General features: G+C 45.5%; 1 protein-coding gene across 5 annotated transcripts in view; it reads left to right on the forward strand.

Annotated features, from left to right (window-relative positions):
• The window catches only part of ninl (ninein-like), a 71,009-nt gene that overhangs the window by 29,951 nt on the left and 22,087 nt on the right, over positions 1–18,971 (forward strand). For all 5 annotated transcript variants that reach the window (XM_051919122.1, XM_051919121.1, XM_051919119.1 and 2 more), the window contains 9 exons: positions 1,779–1,969; positions 3,623–3,775; positions 6,335–6,502; positions 6,970–7,106; positions 7,667–7,807; positions 10,298–10,472; positions 10,621–10,731; positions 10,998–11,087; positions 16,550–16,688. In XM_051919122.1, the coding sequence (XP_051775082.1) occupies positions 1,779–1,969; positions 3,623–3,775; positions 6,335–6,502; positions 6,970–7,106; positions 7,667–7,807; positions 10,298–10,472; positions 10,621–10,731; positions 10,998–11,087; positions 16,550–16,688 (1,305 nt within the window). The remainder of the gene's footprint in view (positions 1–1,778; positions 1,970–3,622; positions 3,776–6,334; positions 6,503–6,969; positions 7,107–7,666; positions 7,808–10,297; positions 10,473–10,620; positions 10,732–10,997; positions 11,088–16,549; positions 16,689–18,971) is intronic.

Here is an 18,971-nt window from a genome sequence, read left to right on the forward strand (position 1 = left end):
TAAAAGGGGAGAGGAGGAGGACATTTGCTAGAGGAAGTCTGGGAGTCAAAGGACTGATTTGTGACGTCTGTATTGACAGAATAAACTTCAAACAAAAAGCCATTTGAACCGGTAACTGGGGTTGTGTAGTTTGGTCAAAGGTTTGGGGGTCCCCAGAGGCCCCCTAGTGGCCACGTCACGTAACACCACCAAGGACGTATTGCTGCAGAAATGATTAGAGCTGGCAGACCTTTTTCATAAGACCGATGGTGTAACACCTCAGGGGTCACGGGGTTTGGTCAGCTGATACTGAAGGAGTGTGTGTACACGGAGGGTGTGCAAGTTGTATTTTAATACGGAGCAAACACCGCGCTATCAGTCATCCCACATGTTAATAAACCCGAATGTTTAACAAAGGAAATGTGAGTGTGAACAGGGGATACCTATGTGTGCGCAATTATTACACAACTAAAGGAAAAACGAACATCTTCTCATCTCACTTACTTGTTTTCATCTGTTAAAGTGAGAATAATAAAGAAACAACTCGCAATTTACAAATAAACATTTCTGACATTTAAAAAAATAAAGTCCATGACCGATATAGCGCCCCTTCTTTTCAATAACAGTCCTGAACCCCTCCATTCACGGTCAGTTTCTTGATCTGTTGACGATTGACTTTTTGTGCCACAGCCCCCCAGGACCCTCTTCAGAGAGGTGTGCTGTTTTCCTTCCCCGTAATTCTCCCGTAGGGTTCAGGTCAGGTGAGGAAGTTGGCCGCCATGTCATTATTGTTTAATCTTTAAGGTCTTTACTGGCTAGCCACACAGTGGTGTACTTCAGTGCATGTGATGGAGTGATGTCCTGCATGAAAATCACGATCTTCTTGAAAGATGCCGACTTTTTCCTGTACCACTGCTTGAAGAAAGTGTCTTCTAAAAACTGGCAGGAGGTTTGGGAGTTGATTTTGAGTCCATCTTCAACCCAAAAAGGTCCAAGTAGCTCATCTTTAATAATCCCAGCCCATACCAGTACCCCGTCTCCTCCTTAAGTCAAAGTGGAGCTCTGTGCCCGTTATGATCCAGCCATGTGGTCCGTCCAGAGTCACTTTCATCTCATCAGTCCATAACACCTTTGAAGAATCTGTCTTCAGATATTTCTTGGCCCAGTCTTGACCTTCAGTGGTGGTCTGGTTTCAGTCTTCCTCACCATGGCCATGTCTCTGAGCGCTGAACACCTTCTACCTCTCCAGGTAGGTCACAGTCCTGGAATAGGACAGCACTGGAGGATGATGGGCTCCTAGTAGCTTCAAGTTTGATTCTTCTCAGATCTTTGGCAGTTAATTTTCATCTATTTTTTTTCTCAACACGTTTTTTGCGACCCTGTTGACTATTTGATTCTGTGATCGCGCCCCAATATCTTGGTGATTTTGAGAGTGCTGCATCCCTCGGAAAGACTCTTTACAATTCTTGACTTTTCAGAGTCAGTTAAATTTATTTTTTGGCCCATTTTGCCTGAGGAAGACAAGCTGCCTAATAATTAATGCACACCTTGATGGAGGGCGTTGATCTCCTTAGGCCACACCCTCCCTCATTATGCAAACACACATCACCTGATACGCTTAAATCCAATAAGCATTCAAGTTTATACAGTTGGAATGTGTGCAATAAAAGCGATGATACGGTCAAAATACTCACTTGCCTAATAATCCCAGTGTAAACTACCATGACATGCATGTAAGAATTTCGTTGTACTCTTTATACCAGACAACTAATTGGAATCTGATCTCGAATTGTGTTTAGGTCAGATGAGAGCCTGGGCCTGTGACGAGTGTAATGGCGTGCAGCACGACTCCAACTCCCAGGCTGACCTTGTGGGGGAACAGATTCGAGTCATCTGGGAAGACCTGTGTGGGGGCGACAGAGGCTACCGCAGCCGGCCAGCGTCCTCCATGGCTCATAACACCATCTGCCTTAAGTACCTGCGCTACGAGGTAAAGAATCTTTGTTTTTTGGTATATGGATCTGTTCACTAAAGTCCCACAGTGTGGTTGAGACATTCAAAGCCGGAAAAGAGAACAATCTGAGTAAATAAATCCAAGATCTGAATTGGTGATCTTAGAAGTCTTGGAAGGCGTGTTTTGCCTGCCGCAGGATGGAAACTGGGAGGTAGAGGTGACACTGGGGGACTGGGATGTGAATCCTTAACCAAAAGCAGATGGATAGGAGTTGTAATCGGAGAGACAAAGCCTGAAACCTGTAATCACAAGCACCAGCAAGAAGATCATAAATTGAGCAGATTTACCTGATTTAGGCCCGGGCCCAGGAATTGGTCTCCCCTTAACTCAATAGGCAGGCTTTCTGGCCTACACAGGCCCAAAATGGGGCTGTCATTAATGATCTAGATTTTTTCATTTACTAGTGAAACACGTGGACCTCTGGTCAGGTGCATTTCTCCGTCTTTGTCGCTCCTCATTCTGTATCCCACACGTTATGCTCATTGGATGTCACTGCTGTTCTTCTTTTTCTTCTTCTTCCTATTGTGGTGTTCTTTGTCATATCACTGGTGTCTGCGACTTGTTGGATGCGTGGCAGATGTTGCTGGTCTACCATGTCACTCCATTTGCTTATCACTTTTGCCACAAGGAATCCACAAGCACAGGTCAGGTTTCAAGTTTACTTGCACCTCAAACTATTTGAATTACCAGAACATTCTAGGTCATAAGCTTTCGACGAAGGTCAAGGTTCCAGCCCTAACATTTCTCCTTCTTTGTCTTATCCTGCTCTTGATGATCATTAGTGTAGCCCCAGCAGTTCCACATGGACCCCCAGTGCCATGCATTTATCTGTATGCATTTATTCATAATGCATTTATTCCTCACAGGTGGCGCAGTGGTAGTGCTGCTGCTTTGCAGTAAGGAGACTGTGGAAGATTGTGGGTTCGCTTCCCGGTTCCTCCCTGTGTGGATAGCGCTTTGAGTACTGAGAAGAGCGCCATATAAATGTAATGAATTATTATTATCTGTCTTTGTCATCCTCACATTCACTTGATGCTCAGCAGATGTCACTGATGTTCTTCTTCCTTTTATGGTGTTTTTTGTCACGTTACTGGCCTCTGCGATTTGTTTGACGCTCATCAGATGTTGGTGGTCTCCTGTTTTCCCGCCATGTCACTTTGTTTGCCTGTGACTTTGCTGTAAGAACCCCACCAGCACAGGTCACATTGCAGGTGTTGCCATTACCTGACATTTTTTGAGCTACCAGAAGGTCATCAAATAGTGGAAACTGCAACCCACTGCTTTTACATCCTTACATCGATAGCTATTTAGAAAACGTAACTTTAACTTGTTTAGCATTTTATTTTGGCACCATAGGTCCGCGCGTTCCACTGGTACACATTAACATCCATGTACCAATTGAGAAAAACTGGCAGACAAGGTGATGAATTGTCACAAAGCACAGGATTCCAAGAATTAAATGGAGGATCGTGAACGTGTAATCTGGGGCCTCACAGGTCAAAATGCCACATGAAATCAGAACATCTGTGGAAAGTGCAACACCTTTAAATGAAATATTTAGGAAGTCGTAAGTTTGTCTTCCTTTTACTTTGATGTGTCTTAAAGAATATTTTTTTCTCGTTTGTTAAGGAAGTGGATGACCTCTTCAAGAAGCTGGATAAGAACAGAGATGGCCGAGTGAACTTTCAGGAGTTTCAACAGGAACTATTCAACCTCAGCCCACTCTCGACCCCTAGAGCCTCGACTCCCTGTAAGCCCAGACCCCAGCGCTCGGGTCAGCAGGTGAGACTTTCACTTTTGATGAAGTCACACGGGGCACTAAATTGTTTGTTATGCTTAAGGAGGTGGAAAACGTTACACAGACGACAAGAGAAAGCACATCTGATGATCTGCCATCATCAGTCAGCGAGCCACTTGGATGAAGTCGGCCCAAGCAGGCCTTTCACGGAATCGGTTCCCACAACACGCTGAATTGAGATCACACAAACAAAAGGAATGGGGGGCGGCTCATTTCCTCCTTTTTACTTTCTCGTATACGAAGTATTGTCATCGTCCAAAAATTTGATTTTGAGGAATCTCGATGTTTTAGACCTCCCCGAGTCTGAAAATACCATTTCTGGAATGATGTGTGTGGGTGTGTGTGGTAAACACGATAACCTGAGAACGCTTTAAATGTAGATTTCTATCAACTTTTGGGCTATTTCCGTTAACCAGAAGTGGTACTTTACCTTTTATTCTTGCAGGTGCAGAGTATGATTTATTCAACTTTACTTTTATAATAATTGTTCAATATATTATTGATTTGATTTGTTGTTGATGGTTCTTTAATGTACGTAATATAAAAATAGAATCCTGGTCTTGCGGCTTACTCCTCAAATATCCATCCCCTGCCAATAGGGAAGGCCCTTAACCTGCAATTGCTGAGCGCTTTGAGTAGTGAGAAAAGCGCTATAGAAATGCAAAGAATTATTAATTATTATTACCTGAGTATACGAGACAGTCGAGGGGAGAGCACTCCTGATTTTTAAATCTCGTGGTAGGAGATGATGAAATCCCCAAACATGCAGCTGTCCACAACTTGGACTCCTCTTTGGATAGCAGGTCCTCCTCTAGCACTTTGAGCAAAAAGCATATTAAAGTACGGCCATAAAGGAAAAGAAGAGAAGAACGCAGCACATCTGTCAGACAATATGCATGTAGCCACCACTGAACTGTAACAAAGACAAAAGTAAAAATGGATTACAAAAAGTACGTGTAAAAGGCAAACCAAAGTGAGCAAAAGGCCCTTGTGTCCTCACTCTCAAAGGTCTTATGAAAAGCCTTGGGGATTAACACAGTATATCAAATAAACAAAATCAAAAACCAGTCCACAATCCCACAGGTCTTATCCCTTTAAACAAAGCCAGAGTCCATAACTAAAGTATCAAAGAAAGAAAGAAAGAAAGCAGTTACACAATCCAGAATTCACATAAGACAGAAGTTGAAGCAAATGTCACAGCAGCCTTGTGATGCTCTGCAGGGCTCTTAATAACAGTGCAGTGTCAGGGGTCCCACCCCCCGGGGTTCAGTATATTTAGTGCAAAGCAGTGATCCCCAACTGCCAGTCCGTAGTCTGGAAGTGTAATCGATCGTCATTGAATGAGTGCCCCCTTGGAAGGACGATCAATTGTCATTAAACAAGAGGGTTAATATTAGATAGATAGATGGGATTAATAAAGTATCTATCTAAGGGGAAATTCCCATACTCCAGCAGCATACTGATAATAAACAATATGAAATTAAAGAGTGATAACAATGCAGGTATACAGACAGACAATAACTTTGTATAATGTTAATGTTTACCCCCCCGGGTGGAATTGAAGAGTCACATAGTTTGGGGGAGGAACGATCTCCTCAGTCTGTCTGTGGAGCAGGACGGTGACAGCAGTCTGTCTCTGAAGCTGCTCCTCTGTCTGGAGATGATCCTGTTCAGTGGATGCAGTGGATTCTCCATGATTGACAGGAGTCTGCTCAGCGCCCGTCGCTCTGCCACAGATGTCAAACTGTCCAGCTCCGTGCCTACAATAGAGCCTGCCTTCCTCACCAGTTTGTCCAGGCGTGAGGCGTCCCTCTTCTTTATGTTGCTTCCCCAGCACACCACCGCGTAGAAGAGGACGCTCGCCACAAGCGTCTGATAGAACATCTGCAGCATCTTATTGCAGATGTTGAAGGACGCCAGCCTTCTAATGAAGTAGAGCCAGCTCTGTCCTCTCTTGCACAGAGCATCAGTATTGGCAGTCCAGTCCAGTTTATCATCCAGCTGCACTCCCAGGTATTTATAGGTCTGCACCCTCTGAGGGTAAGAGGGGACTGGAACATTGGCCACTCGTCCATAAAACACTTCAGCTTTTTGAATTTGGTCCACCGTATATAAAGGGTACATAACCAGAAGAAAATGATTTAAACTAAATAATCCAGCAAGACAATATAAAAAACAGAATCAATAGTCATATTTATAACACATTTACAAACAACAGAAAGTTTAAATAACGGGAGGACACACCCAGCTGTTCTGTAACTGTGGCCAACACAGCAGTAATGTTAGTTAACCGCCTCCTGGCTGCTCTTCAATGGCTGCTTTTTCTTACCTGCTCATCTCTGTCAGAAAATACCAGTAGACATTCACCCTCCATTTTATTTGTTGACGTGGAAGTCCTGTGGGCATTAAACCTTGGGGAAGGATGGATGTGGGCATTAAGGAGATTGTCCACTAATGTAACGATGTCTCATAAGAGTTTGTGGAGCAAGTCCACCATTTCTGTTCTTTAAGCCTTGCACATTCATCAACTTCTTTCTTTTAAGCCATTTAAAGAAGCCCCCTGCAGAACTGCGACGCCACCTTTGAGGTCTCCGGTTGTTGGGCTCAAGCTTCTCTCTTTCCTTGACGATGGCTCTGGCTGTGTGAATGCGGAGGAGGTTATGAGCATTTGGAATGAAGAGGGAATCCAGAACAGTAGGACAATTCTCCAGGTGAGCTTGGAAAACCTGTCAGGACCGTAAAGTAGCATCACTCAGAGGGCGGACAAGTTCCACAAGTCTGGTCTAACATGTGGCCTGTTTGATAAGGTTCAGCTTATTCATGTTATGGTAACATTATGGCCAGTCAGTCAGTCGTAAAGCACGTCGACTAAATCATTTGACAGCCTGAATTCCACAATTCTCTCCTACATTTACACACTGTAGCCTGGTGAAGTGGGCAGCCCTGCTGCTTCACAGATGATGGTTTCAAGTCCCATGTCCAGATGTTGTCTTTGTGCTCAGCACTTGAAATGTTTGCCCCTCAACACATTGCAGTTCTTCTTCATTCAGTTGAGATTTTATGAGAGATGGCATCCATCGCAGGAAGGGGTGCCAGTCTGGATGTCTTTGTGGTTCAGAGCTCTGCTGTACTGGTGATGAGTTTGCCCCTCTGAAGTTGCTCCTTTTGTTTGTAACAGACGCTGGAATTCCCTGTGGATGGCAAGCTGAACCTGGAGGAGCTGACGCTGGCCTTCAACAACGAGCTGCTACTGACGAACAACTCCATCCACCAGGCCGCTTTTGTCCTCTACAAGAAAGAAGTCCAGTTCCTCCAGTAAGGATGTTTTTCTTGTTTCTTTGATAAATGGAAATTAAATGATTTTGGAAAACAAACCTCTTTAAGTATTTTAATAGTAAAAAAAAAACGGTCAAGGAGGAGGTGAAGTGTGTCAGGAACAGTGAGGGGGACTTAAAATACACAGACAGTGACATAACGAATGTGCTGACGTTGACATGTGTGAAGATCTCAATAACCCGACAACAGTAATAAGGACTGCCAAGGGGGCTGAAGTCTGGTGATCAAGGACCTCTACAGTTGAGGGCTTAAGTCTTAAGTGGCATCAGTGATTACAAATGATGCCAGCGCACTCCACCTTTACATGGCAGTGCTATAAAGCTGAATGACCACCCATGTTCTCCTCCCTTAGCGTCCTTGGCAGGTCCACAGATGAAAATGTCAAAAGATAAATGTCAGAAATGTGGAAGTGCGCTCTGCTTTATGGGCATTCGATGCCGGTTTGTAAATGTGGGCTTAACTCCCATGCTCCTTTCAACCATTTTTTGCAGTAGAAGGGGCATCTTAATGTTTTTGGGTTTTTTTTTAAATCTTTGAAGGGGCCAGTTAGAGCAGAGCTGCAAGGAGCGGGACAAGGTGAAAGGTGACCTGGATAAAGCTGAAAAGAGGAGTGCCCACCTGGCCAGGGAGGTGGATGACCGCCATGCTGCCATGGAGCAAATTCATGAGAAGAAAATACGGTAAGAGCTGAAATGAGGCACCGGTGTTGAAATGAGACGACACGTCCACAGATCACATCGAGCGGGGGGCCTGGCAGTGCACACACTCACACACACTCGTGTTCACTCATTCTTTACCAGTTTAGAGGTGCCACTTAAACTAATCTGCAGACACAATGAAGGCGTGCGCTGCCCACACAGGCCAGGACCGGGTTCGATGTTCAAACCCAGCTGTATGGGGCACCGAGTCACTCAGTGTGTGGCAGACTTGCTTGGGTGGGCGATCCTGAGAAAGAACAAAATCCCACGAGTAGCAAAAGGAGGAAGAATAAATCAAACCTTCTGGAAAGGGAGGTCAGAGCGGCCAGCTGTATGCCACCTTTCCTGTCACACTGATTTTAATATCATAAAACTTTTGCAATGAACGAGACGAAATGTATCTGGATCTTCACTCCATCAAAAACGTGGAAAATGTCCAATTATAATTTACGCATATTTTAAAATCCCCAAATAATGCAAGTCAGTGACGAACAAAAGTAGGACGTGAGGAGGTTCGGCAAGAGGCGCTTACCGTATATACTCACGGATAAGTCGGGGCTTGATTTTATCGTATAATTTCCGGTATTTTATAATGTCGGTTGTATAAGTCAAATGCGGAAAACTCACGCTATTGGTCCAAGAGATTACGATATGCTAACGAATTTATTTATTTATTATTAATGAATTGTGAATTTCCCATTGGGATTAATAAAGTATCTATCTATCTATCTAATGAGAGAGGAACCACGGAGCACATGGCCTCTTTTTCTATGCATTGTGCCTTCCAAAGTGCCAGTAATCAAAGTCCAGAGAAAGTAGTTTGCTAAGTTTGGTCCAATCTCCGGTACAAGTGAATATTTCAGGGTGATCCGTATACCGACACAAACGTCTGATTTCAGAGTTCCATTCCTTGGGAGTTGAAAGCCCCCAAACGACCCCAAGATTAACATTGCAGCTTCAGAGAAACCCAAGAAGAAAAGGAAAGAAGCCCCCCAGCTACGAGACAAGTCTAACGATTTGTGCTTACTTCACACCCTCTTGTCAGTGTGGGTCGGGGGTCCCAAGTGGTCTCTGTATTTGTTCGACCTCAGCCAGGGTTCCCTTTCTCTTTTCTTCACTTTTGACTCTTTTATTTATTTACGTCGTTTACGTATCTCACTCTTTACTTTTTGGTTTTGTCTTCATATGTAAGCTGCCTTTGTTTGGTGCCACGTGTTTTGTGGGCCAATCGCTGCCCTCCACTCTGTAACTCCAGAGGGTCTGCCCACAGTTCCTGGTGGTTCATTTTGAATGCGCTTTGGAGTTTGGGTGAGTTTTGAGTTTCTTCTTGTGAATTGTTGGGTTTTTGAGCTGCCTGCTCGGCCTTTCAGACCACCCGCTAGAGTATTGCAGTTGGGACTTTGCTCACCTTTACTGGCAGCTCTTCAGGGCTTTCCAGTATAGCAGAACGTTCTGTGTGAATAAAACGTTTTATTTTGCCATATTATACTCGCGTTTAAAGTTCTCCAGCAGGGCTTGATTTTACTGTATCATTTCCCGTGTTTTATAATCTCAGTCGTATAAATCGTATGTGGAAAACTCACTCTATTGGTCCAAGAGATTACGATATGCTAACGCCAACCTGAGAGAGTCACCACGGGGCACACGGCCTTTTGTGTCTATGCATTGTGCCTACGTGACCACACGGTGATAACCGCACTATTCCTAAGTGACGTTTGTCCTGTTTTGTGTTGATTATACCTCACACACCTTTATCGTAAGAGCATCCCTTATCTACGATGGAGCGTTCGATCAGAAGAAAATCTGAAGCTGGTTTCAAATTAAACATCGTTAAAAGTGACAAAAGAAATTGGTAACTGCGCTGCTGCAACAAAACTCGATGTGAGATTGTAAGTGTCGCATTTTTGAACGGGCGTACAAGTCGGGGTCTGATTTTTTTTTTTGATCGATTTTTTTCGGGTTTCAAGACCCGACTTATACGCGAGTATACACAGTAACTGCTGAAAACACAGAAAAGCAAAACCTTTTAATGGCAGCCCCCCTTCACATAACCTGTTCACCCCTGACTGTTGCACGTAATTAAATCCTTGGCGTGGTATTCACTCCTAAACACGTGGACAGAGTTAAGTTGCTGCAACCAAACCTGCTTGTTATTGGGAACGTGGGAGGAAGACACGTGAACCCAGGGGGAAGCTGACATGGACACGGGGAGAACATTCAAAGTCCATTGTGTGATTCTAACCAGGAAGCCGTATGCGCGAGTAGGCCGCACTGCCCATTGTGCCAGTCTTATCTTCAAGCGTCTTCCTTTCAGTTTCACTGGCTAATTAAACCGAGCAGCACAATCCTGTCAGAATCCTTTCAGAAATCTCACCAGCTAAACAAATGCCCACCTTCTCCCCCTCAGCACGACTTCACAGGTGTAGACCTGCCACCAGAGTCCTCCTCAGACTCCCTCTCTCTGTCCCTTAGTGAACTGGAGCAGGAGTACAGAGAGAAGGCGTCTGCCACGAAAAGCGAGATGGACAAGGAGCGAGAGCTGCTGATGCAGCAGGTGACCAGCCAGAGAGCCAAACTGGAGAAGGAGAACGTCTGCCTGCAAAACAGCGACGCCAGCCTGCGAGAGCAGATCGCCATGGCAACCAAGGTACGTCCAGAGTGTGCCCGTGTTCAGCTTTCATCCGGTTTGTCAGTCTCGTTATCGGGCTTCCTTTCGAGATGCCAGTCTCGAAGAAGAGGTGTGACCAACCTGCTTGGCCTGCTCACTGTTCACACTCGAACCTCTGGTTTTGTAGGATAATGGCAGCTTGCAGGAGGAGATCGCTGAACTGACGGAAAAGCTGGCACAGGCTGAAAAGAGAGTTTGTCGGCTTCAAAAAGATTTGGACCACTTGCTGATAGAGAAGGTGATATTGTGTTCTGTGATGAGGGAAGGCCATCGAGCCCAGCGGCCCTGTCCAAATTAAACCGCTTTTGTTCATCGTCCTGTAAATGTCTGCATGTTCTGCTTCGCTGGCATTGCGTTACAGCGTTTCTGACCTGGGACAGTCCATGAGAATATCACAGTAATTAGAATCCTGGCAGCGTTTTCAGAATTTTCAAAATGATGGCTGTGATGAGCCTCACTGGTCAGAATGTAACTTTCAGTATCCCTGCTTTCATTGTTTTCTAGTTTGGCAACCTGGATCCCCACTCCGTTGAGCTCTTTGACCAGGAGGAGCGTTTTGCCGAAATAATAAAGGCATATGAAGAACAATGCAGGGTAAGTCTGGGCACGGAGCAGTTTGACCGCCAAATCTAAAAACGGGTGTAAAGGCAAAGTGAAATAACGCGGGCCTCTTCGTGAATGGTGGGTGGCGAGTTTGGTCCTAAAATTGTGGGTGACGGGACACAAGAGTGCGGTGACAAATAAGCACAGCTAGTAGTTAACTCCTGTGAATTATTAAACGGACACACAAGGAGGTTTGGGGGCCGCCAGGCTGCCTAAGAATGAAGGTTGGTTCAGAGATTTCCAGACTTCAGTCCAAAACCAAAGAACAAACAAGACAGGCCAGCATGGTGGCAGGGGAAGTGACGTCAACGGGGCAGGAAGCGGAAGTGATGTCATCAGATGCAGGTGAAATTTCCTGTGGTCTGTCTGCTGATGAAAAAGTGTAAGGATTAGTGCACTCTGCCATCGCCTGGTCTGGCATGGGATTACCTGCCCTTTCAGCCTTTTAGCATCGTGACACCCCCTTAACGTTAGACATTTTTAGTAATATAAATGTAATGTATGGCACCTTCAGAAAGTCTTCAGACCCCTTCACTATTATCACCTTTGATTATGTTGCATTCATGTTTTTCCTCCTCACTCAATACTCCAGAATGACCCCACAAAATAGAATTTTAGGCACATCAAAAATCAACAGTCGGATGTCCCATTGACACAAGTACTCGGACCCTTTACTCTGTACTCATTTGAAGCCCCGTTGGCAGTGATTCCAGTCTTGGCATCTTCTTGGGCCTGATGCCACAAGCTTCCCCCCCCCCCCCCCCCCCCAGATTTTAGGATTTTCTGCCATTCCTCTCAGCAGGCTTTCTCAGGCTCGTTCAGGTTGGTTGCAGACCGTAGTGAGATGGCCATCTTCAGGTCTCTCTCTCGAGATGTTTTATTAGGTTCAAGTCCAGGCTCCTGGCGTTACATTCCCAGAGTTGTCCCTGAGCCATTCATATGTTGTCTTGCGTGAAAAAAGATAATTTCAATAGAAAAGGATTCTCAAGGGGGTTTTAGTAAAGGTGTGTTATCCGCAGCTCCGAACAGAAATGGGTGTTCATTTAAACCCAGCGCTGCAGTCGCCCAGGGGTTACGACCTTGGGAGACACGCCCATTAACGACGGAAAAAAACTACCCAGGAAATGGGAGAAAAACGGCGTCGCTTCCAAAAACGCACAAAATAGCCTCCTGAATGAATGAAAAAATCTAAAAAAATCTAACAACTCTGCTCCCGTTACCTAATATTACATGTCGCTTAAAAATCTGAAGCCATTAATTGTGACAGACAGGGAGGGGGCAAAAACTTCACAGGACCGTATGGCCACTCAAATGGCATCCCACAGTAGACATCTGTGCTGGGCTGTCAAATACGACGTTGGGCGCTAAAACAGCTTGGCAGGAGAGCTCTGGCACCGAGGAGAGAACCACAACAGAGGAGGGTTAGGAACCTTGGTGGTCTGAAGGCCCAAAAACTCAGTCAACATATTTACAACATGTTATCCAACCCGCTATATCCTAACTACAGGGTCACGGGGGTCTGCTGGAGCCAATCCCAGCCAACAGAGGGCGCAAGGCAGGAAACAAACCCCGGGCAGGGTGCCAGCCCACCACAGGGCGCACACACACACCAAGCACACACACTAGGGACAATTTAGAATCACCAAAGCACCCAACCTGCATGTCTTTGGACTGTGCAAGGAAATCGCGCACCAGGATGAAAACCCACGCTGACGCCAGTGTCCTTACTGTCAAGCAGCTGCGCTACCACTGTGCCACCTATTATTATAATTATTATTATCCATCCATCCATCCATTATTCAATCAGCTACATCCTAACTACAGGGTCACGGGGGTCTGCTGGAGCCAGTCCCAGCCAACACAGGGCGTAAGGCAGGAAACAAACCCCGGGCAAGGTGCCAGCCCACCACAGGGCGCACACACACGGGACAATTTAGAATCACCAATGCACCCAACCAGCGTGTCTTTGGACTGTGCAAGGAAATCGCGTACCAGGATGAAAACCCATGCTGACGCCAGTCTCCTTACTGTCAGGCAGCTGCGCTACCACTGCGCCACCTATTATTATAATTATTATTATCCATCCATCCATCCATTATTCAACCAGCTACATCCTAACTACAGGGTCACAGGGGTCTGCTGGAACCAATCCCAGCCAACACAGAGCGCAAGGCAGGAATAAATGCCTAGGCAGGGCACCAGCCCACCGCAGGGCACACACACACGGGACAATTTAGAATCACCAATGCACCCAAGCTGCATGTCTTTGGACTGTGGGAGGAAACCCAAACAGACACGGGGAGAACATGCAGACTCTGGACTGTGGGAGGAAACCCAAACAGACACGGGGAGAACATGCAGACTCCACGCAGGGAGGACCCGGGAAGCGAACCTCAGGTCTCCTAACTGCGAGGCAGCAACGCCACCCACTGTGCCACCATGCCGCCCAGAACATGTTATGCTAGCAAAAAAGTTGTGAAATAGCAACTGGGAATATAAACGTAGACAGAACCAGAAGAAGGACCAAGAAACGAGAGAGCAACTGCACCGTCAGTGTCAAGGTAGAAAAAATATGGACAAGGACCACAAAGGTGGAGCGTTCACATGTTATTGAAAAAGGTTTGTTTTAGGATCCGTCATCCTTTACAAGTGACTTTTAACCCCAAGGAGTAACTACATAAGGTTCATGACCTCTGAAGACACACCCCCTAGAGACACCAAGGCTGCCCTAGCAACCAGAGCACGAAATGGAGCTGGCGTTAACAGTAAATGTAAAAATAGTGAAGACAAACATAAGGCCTAGTTACGAAAACTAATGGTAGCTTGATAACCTACAGTCCTCAAAACTCGGAGTGTAAAACGACAGCAGCTGATCTAGGAAAGGATGGAATAAACGGTAGTGAGGACGCAAACAAAAGGACCCCTTTTATTGGCCCAAGTTTGGAGCCCGTTGTCAGGCATGTTCCGAGTTTTATTGTTGCTCGTCAACCGTGCCCCTCAGGTCGGCCTTCTCACCCATCGGCCTTGTCCGGATCGTCATCTAAGTGACGCCTTGCATGCACCCCGGACGGTTAAGGCAGCAAACGCCGTCTCTCGATTGTCTGGGGGAAAGCAATCATTCCGAGATTTTGGCCCCACTGCCCTCGTGTATGTAGCTAATTCCTGGCCCAGTCCTGTATATGATAGATTTTTACATTAGATTACAACAAATGGACATTGTGTTATGTCTGCTACATCCTCCTTGGGCACTCTAAGCAGACGCGTGTGTCTGTACAATTTGGACAAAAAGCTTTATGTAAAGAAATATCTGAACATCTTAGAACTGTTTATAGTTTGGGAAGAAAGTATGTACAGTGGAACCTCGGTTCACGACCATAATTTGTTCCAAAACTCTGGTTGTGTACCGAGACGTTCGTGAACCGAGGTTCCACTGTATTGAGTACAACAGACATCTCCTAGTCATCAATGTGCTGAACCCGGTCAGATTGGAGCTGGACGGTCCGATGGTTGACTCTGTCCCATTTTCCACGGGCCCCAATTATGATGCCGTTTACTTCAACAATTTTACATTTGAATAACTTTGTAACTTGTGGAATAATGGCTGGGTACTTGGATTCTTTCTCGTTTTTGTCTTTAATAGCTTTGTCCTTGCTAGACTCAAATCTAACCCAACGGTCCAGGATTAGTGCCATGTTTTTTTTTTTTCCCCCAAAGAGTCAGGTCTGGTCTAAGGGTAGAACCATCGTCCATATTGAAGGAAGATTCACTGAAGGTAACCCAATCGTACGATTCTCCTTCATCGCTCACAATATTGCAGAGTTTATGCTTGGACGTATGGGCAAAATATGAGTCATATTGCATCTCATACATTTAGTGTCCCCTTCTCTGTCTCTTCTTTGGTAGGAAGGGTATTAGTTCCCAGTTGTAGTGCCACAATAAAGTGGCCTGGTTTAATGTCCTTGTTATTATCTATTACTCATTTTGTCAGGCCTCTTCTTCCAGCAAGGTGTCATTTCGCTTGACTTCTCACTACATCCATAATGGCTAAGACGGTACAACACCCTCCTACTACTTAATAAGCGGCCTAAAACAACAGAGCAGAGGATTGTCCTACAGATTCACATCTTCCAGGGTGATGAAGTTGTACATTTTAATGACGTGTCATCCATATTTGCTTTTTCAAATACTTGAAGTTCGTAACTCGACGATTTGCTCCCAGTGTCTCTGACTGCTTGCATGATTGGCTTTGTTGCTTTCTCAGTTGATTGCCCTTCCCCTTCATCTGCACTAGGAGTCCTCAAGCGTGTGATTTTCTGTCTTGCTGGAGGAGTCGTTGCGAGCCCCTGGCTTTCTTGTTGCTCTTGAGAAATTTGACTCCCCAGATGAGCTCCAAAGGGCCATTTCTGCAGCTCTGTTATAACGTTCTCTTTTATTCTAATGCTTCATTTTGGACTCTCTAGAATGTTAAGGTGAGCTTGTTTTTGAAATCCTCCGGGACTGGCGTGACTTCTCTCTTGAAAAATCTAACCCCAGAGTTGGCTGTTGTCCATACAGAGTTGACATTTTTCCTTCCAAATCTCCAAAGACATGCAGGTTAGGTTGATTGGCGATTCCAAATTGGCCTCGTGGGTATGGGCATAAGTGGGTGAACCGTGAGGTAGGCTGGTACCCCATGTAGGGTTGATTACTCCTGCCCTGATTTGAACTGAGCAGGTCTAAGAACTTCTTCTTTGTCTAGTGTGCCTCGGTCCTTCCCACTCTTGCCTGTCACCCAACTGAGATCACACTTGACCTTCACCTGAGGTCTTGAACTTTGGGTCATGGTGGTTGAATGAAGGAAATCTCAAGTTCAGGTGGTCAATGTGATGGTCACAGAGCTTACTCTCCATAATATGGCAGGAATTCAGAGTAGAACTGCTGCTACTCCAGATTAAGAGGAGTTAGCGGAGGTAGTTTGGGTACAAAGTTAGGATGGGGGGGGGGGCATACAAAGAATGGGCCAGAAACCCCCAGGACACCTTTGGAGGGCTTTCATCCCTCAGCTAGGCTGGGAGTGCCTGGACATTCCCTAAGTAGAGCTGGGAGAGTTTGAGGAGTATCGGGTGGGCCGGTCAGCCCAGTTAGACCACTTTGCAACTGCAAAGTTAACCAAATAACATCTGAGTGGAAATGAATGAATTTCGACTGTCGCTCATTATTATTATTATTATTATTATTATTATTATTATTATTATTACTAAATGTTAATCTTAAATTCTCAATATTTGGAAAAAAAAAGACCCCCTTCTGTATTCCTGGGCACTTTTGTTTGAGTGAGTCTGGGTTTCATTTGAAAATGTGCAGATATGTAAAAAATGTAAATTTGGGATTAGTGAAGCTGGCATGTGCCACGTATCCTAATGTGAGGTCTCTCTCCTTTCCTGTCGGTGCCACCCCCCTGTCTCTGTGTCAAGGACCTGCGGGACAAGAACGACGAGCTGCAGGTGGAGCTGGAGCAGCTGCGGTCACAGGCGCAGGTCCAGAAGTCTCGCCACTGCTCAGGACACGTGGACGGCGCCCACCAGGATTGTGCCGACTGCAGGTCTCCCACTGGTACTGCTGCTGCTTCATTTACTCCTCAAACATTTTTTCAGTTCTCTAGAAAGCTTGCAGTTTGTTGCTGCTTATAAACGAGGGGCTGGATGATTTGGGTGGTCGCTAGACGTCTGAGGCAGTGCCGCACACTCTGGTGGTCCTCCTGTCTCAGGCCACACTTGTCTTTTGTGGCTCCTGATTACGATTTACATCTCATGTTTCTTGGTTTCGTTACTCTCATTTTTGGCTTACGACTTTATTGCTTTGTTGTTTGTCTGTAGTTCTGGCTACGCGTTCTGAGCTTTGTTTATTTCATTCTAGTCTTCCTGGTGAATTCTGAATCTCCGTGCCATCTTTTGCTTCCATCCTCTCTCAAAACTACTGTCATCTTCCATGAACAGCACACCAAAACTAAAACTTTTCTGTTTTTTAATTTGTTTTCTAAAACAAAGGGCTTTGTAATCATTCAGCAAAATTCTGCAGTTCAGTCAGAGCCAAAATACCAAGACCAAGTGAAAACGAGAGCACAAGAGTCAACACCAGAACTCCGAAATCGAGACCCTCCAGGAGCAGTCGCCCACGGACTGAATCGGAATCTCGGACAAAGGAGCTGACGCCACTGCACTGCTGCTTCTCAGCTTGCGTTAGGAAAGGAGGTCCTAGCAACAGGCAGGGTCCTTCACAACCATCATCTGCCCGTAGCGGAATGTGACGCCGTTAAAATTTAAAGTAAAAAAATGCAGTTCTCGTACAAAGAAATATCTGTGATGGTGATGGACAGGTGGGCAGACGAGATTAGACAGGAGTCCCCGTGGACTGTGATGTTTGCTGATGACATTGTGATCTGTAGTGAGAGTAGGGAGCAGGTCGAGGTGGAGATATGAGAGGAGAGGAATGAAGGTCAGTAGGACCACCAGGACAGAATACGTGTGTGAATGAGAGGGAGGTCAGTGGAATGGTGAGGATGAGGGGAGGTGGAGGAGTTTAAATACTTGGGATCAACAGCACAGAGTAATGGGGATTGTGGAAGAGAAGAGAAGTAGAGAGTGCAGGCAGAATGGAGAAGAGTGTCAGGAGTGATTAGTGACAGACGGGTATCACCAAGAGTGACAGGGAAGGCCTACAGGACAGTAGTGAGACCAGCGATGTTATATGGGCTGGAGACGGTGGCACAGGAGACAGAGCTGGAGGTGGCAGAGTTAAAGATGCTAAGATTTGCATTGGGTGTGACGAGGATGGACAGGATTAGAAATGAGGACATTAGAGGGTCAGCTCAGAGTCAGAGAGGCAAGATTGCGTTGGTTTGGACATGTGAAGAGGAGAGATGAGGGGTATAATGAGAGAAGGGTGCTAAGGATAGAGCTGCCTATCGCCTAAGAGAAGGTTTATGGATGTGGTGAGAGAGGACATGCAGGTGGTGGGTGTGACAGAGCAAGATGGAGAGGACAGGGAGATATGGAAGAAGATGATCTGCTGTGACAACCCCTAACGGGAGCAGCTGAAAGAAGAAGTACAAAAAAATAAACTTTGACCTCATACGTAGCGTTAGGTCTTCTGGTTAACGACTTGCAGCTTCCAATTTCTGGATTGGGTTTATAGTCTTAGAGTTGTGGTTGTGGTTTACCCAAAATGACCAAAGTTCTGCAGCTTCAGTCTGCTTCATGGGATTCTGGCAGAAGCTCGATGCATTGAAATGATCCCAATATCTTTGTTTTAAAAATTCAAAGTAAACCAGTTCACCTAGAAATAGAGAAAAGATTGGTATTACAAGAAAAGAAAAGTTCTGTTTAAGGCTCCTGTATCTTGTTTGTGTCTTACAGTTCTCTCGTTTTCATGCTGTAAGTGGGTCTGTCACTCCCTGCTAGCACTGAGACCTACGTATTCGAAACTATTAACACACAGCATTACAGATTATAGCAAGGAAGTTCTGTCTCAAATGAACTTACAGGGAGTTAAAGGCTATCGCTATCCCATTGTCTACTCTGTGAGAATATCAAACACTAATATGAGTTTAACTTAAAGCATTAATTAACTCTCTTACGGTGACATTATTGCAGTTTTGGTAACAATTCCTCGTAGTTCTTGTTCTGACTTTACTTACGTTTTGTCCTTCTGGATGTTGTGTTTGATGGCAGGTCTTCAGTATTCTAGAACACTGCTTTTGTTCCAGTTTCTCCCAATCCATTTTTTGACGAATCTTTGTGGTTCTTCACCGTATTGCTATGAACTCGCCACACGAAGCTCCTCAGTCTACAGATCTGCATTGCAGTGAATTGCTCCCAAATGTCTCCGTGTAGCCTG

Source organism: Erpetoichthys calabaricus, chromosome 15, assembly GCF_900747795.2.
Source record: "Erpetoichthys calabaricus chromosome 15, fErpCal1.3, whole genome shotgun sequence".
Classification (NCBI taxonomy): domain Eukaryota; kingdom Metazoa; phylum Chordata; class Cladistia; order Polypteriformes; family Polypteridae; genus Erpetoichthys; species Erpetoichthys calabaricus.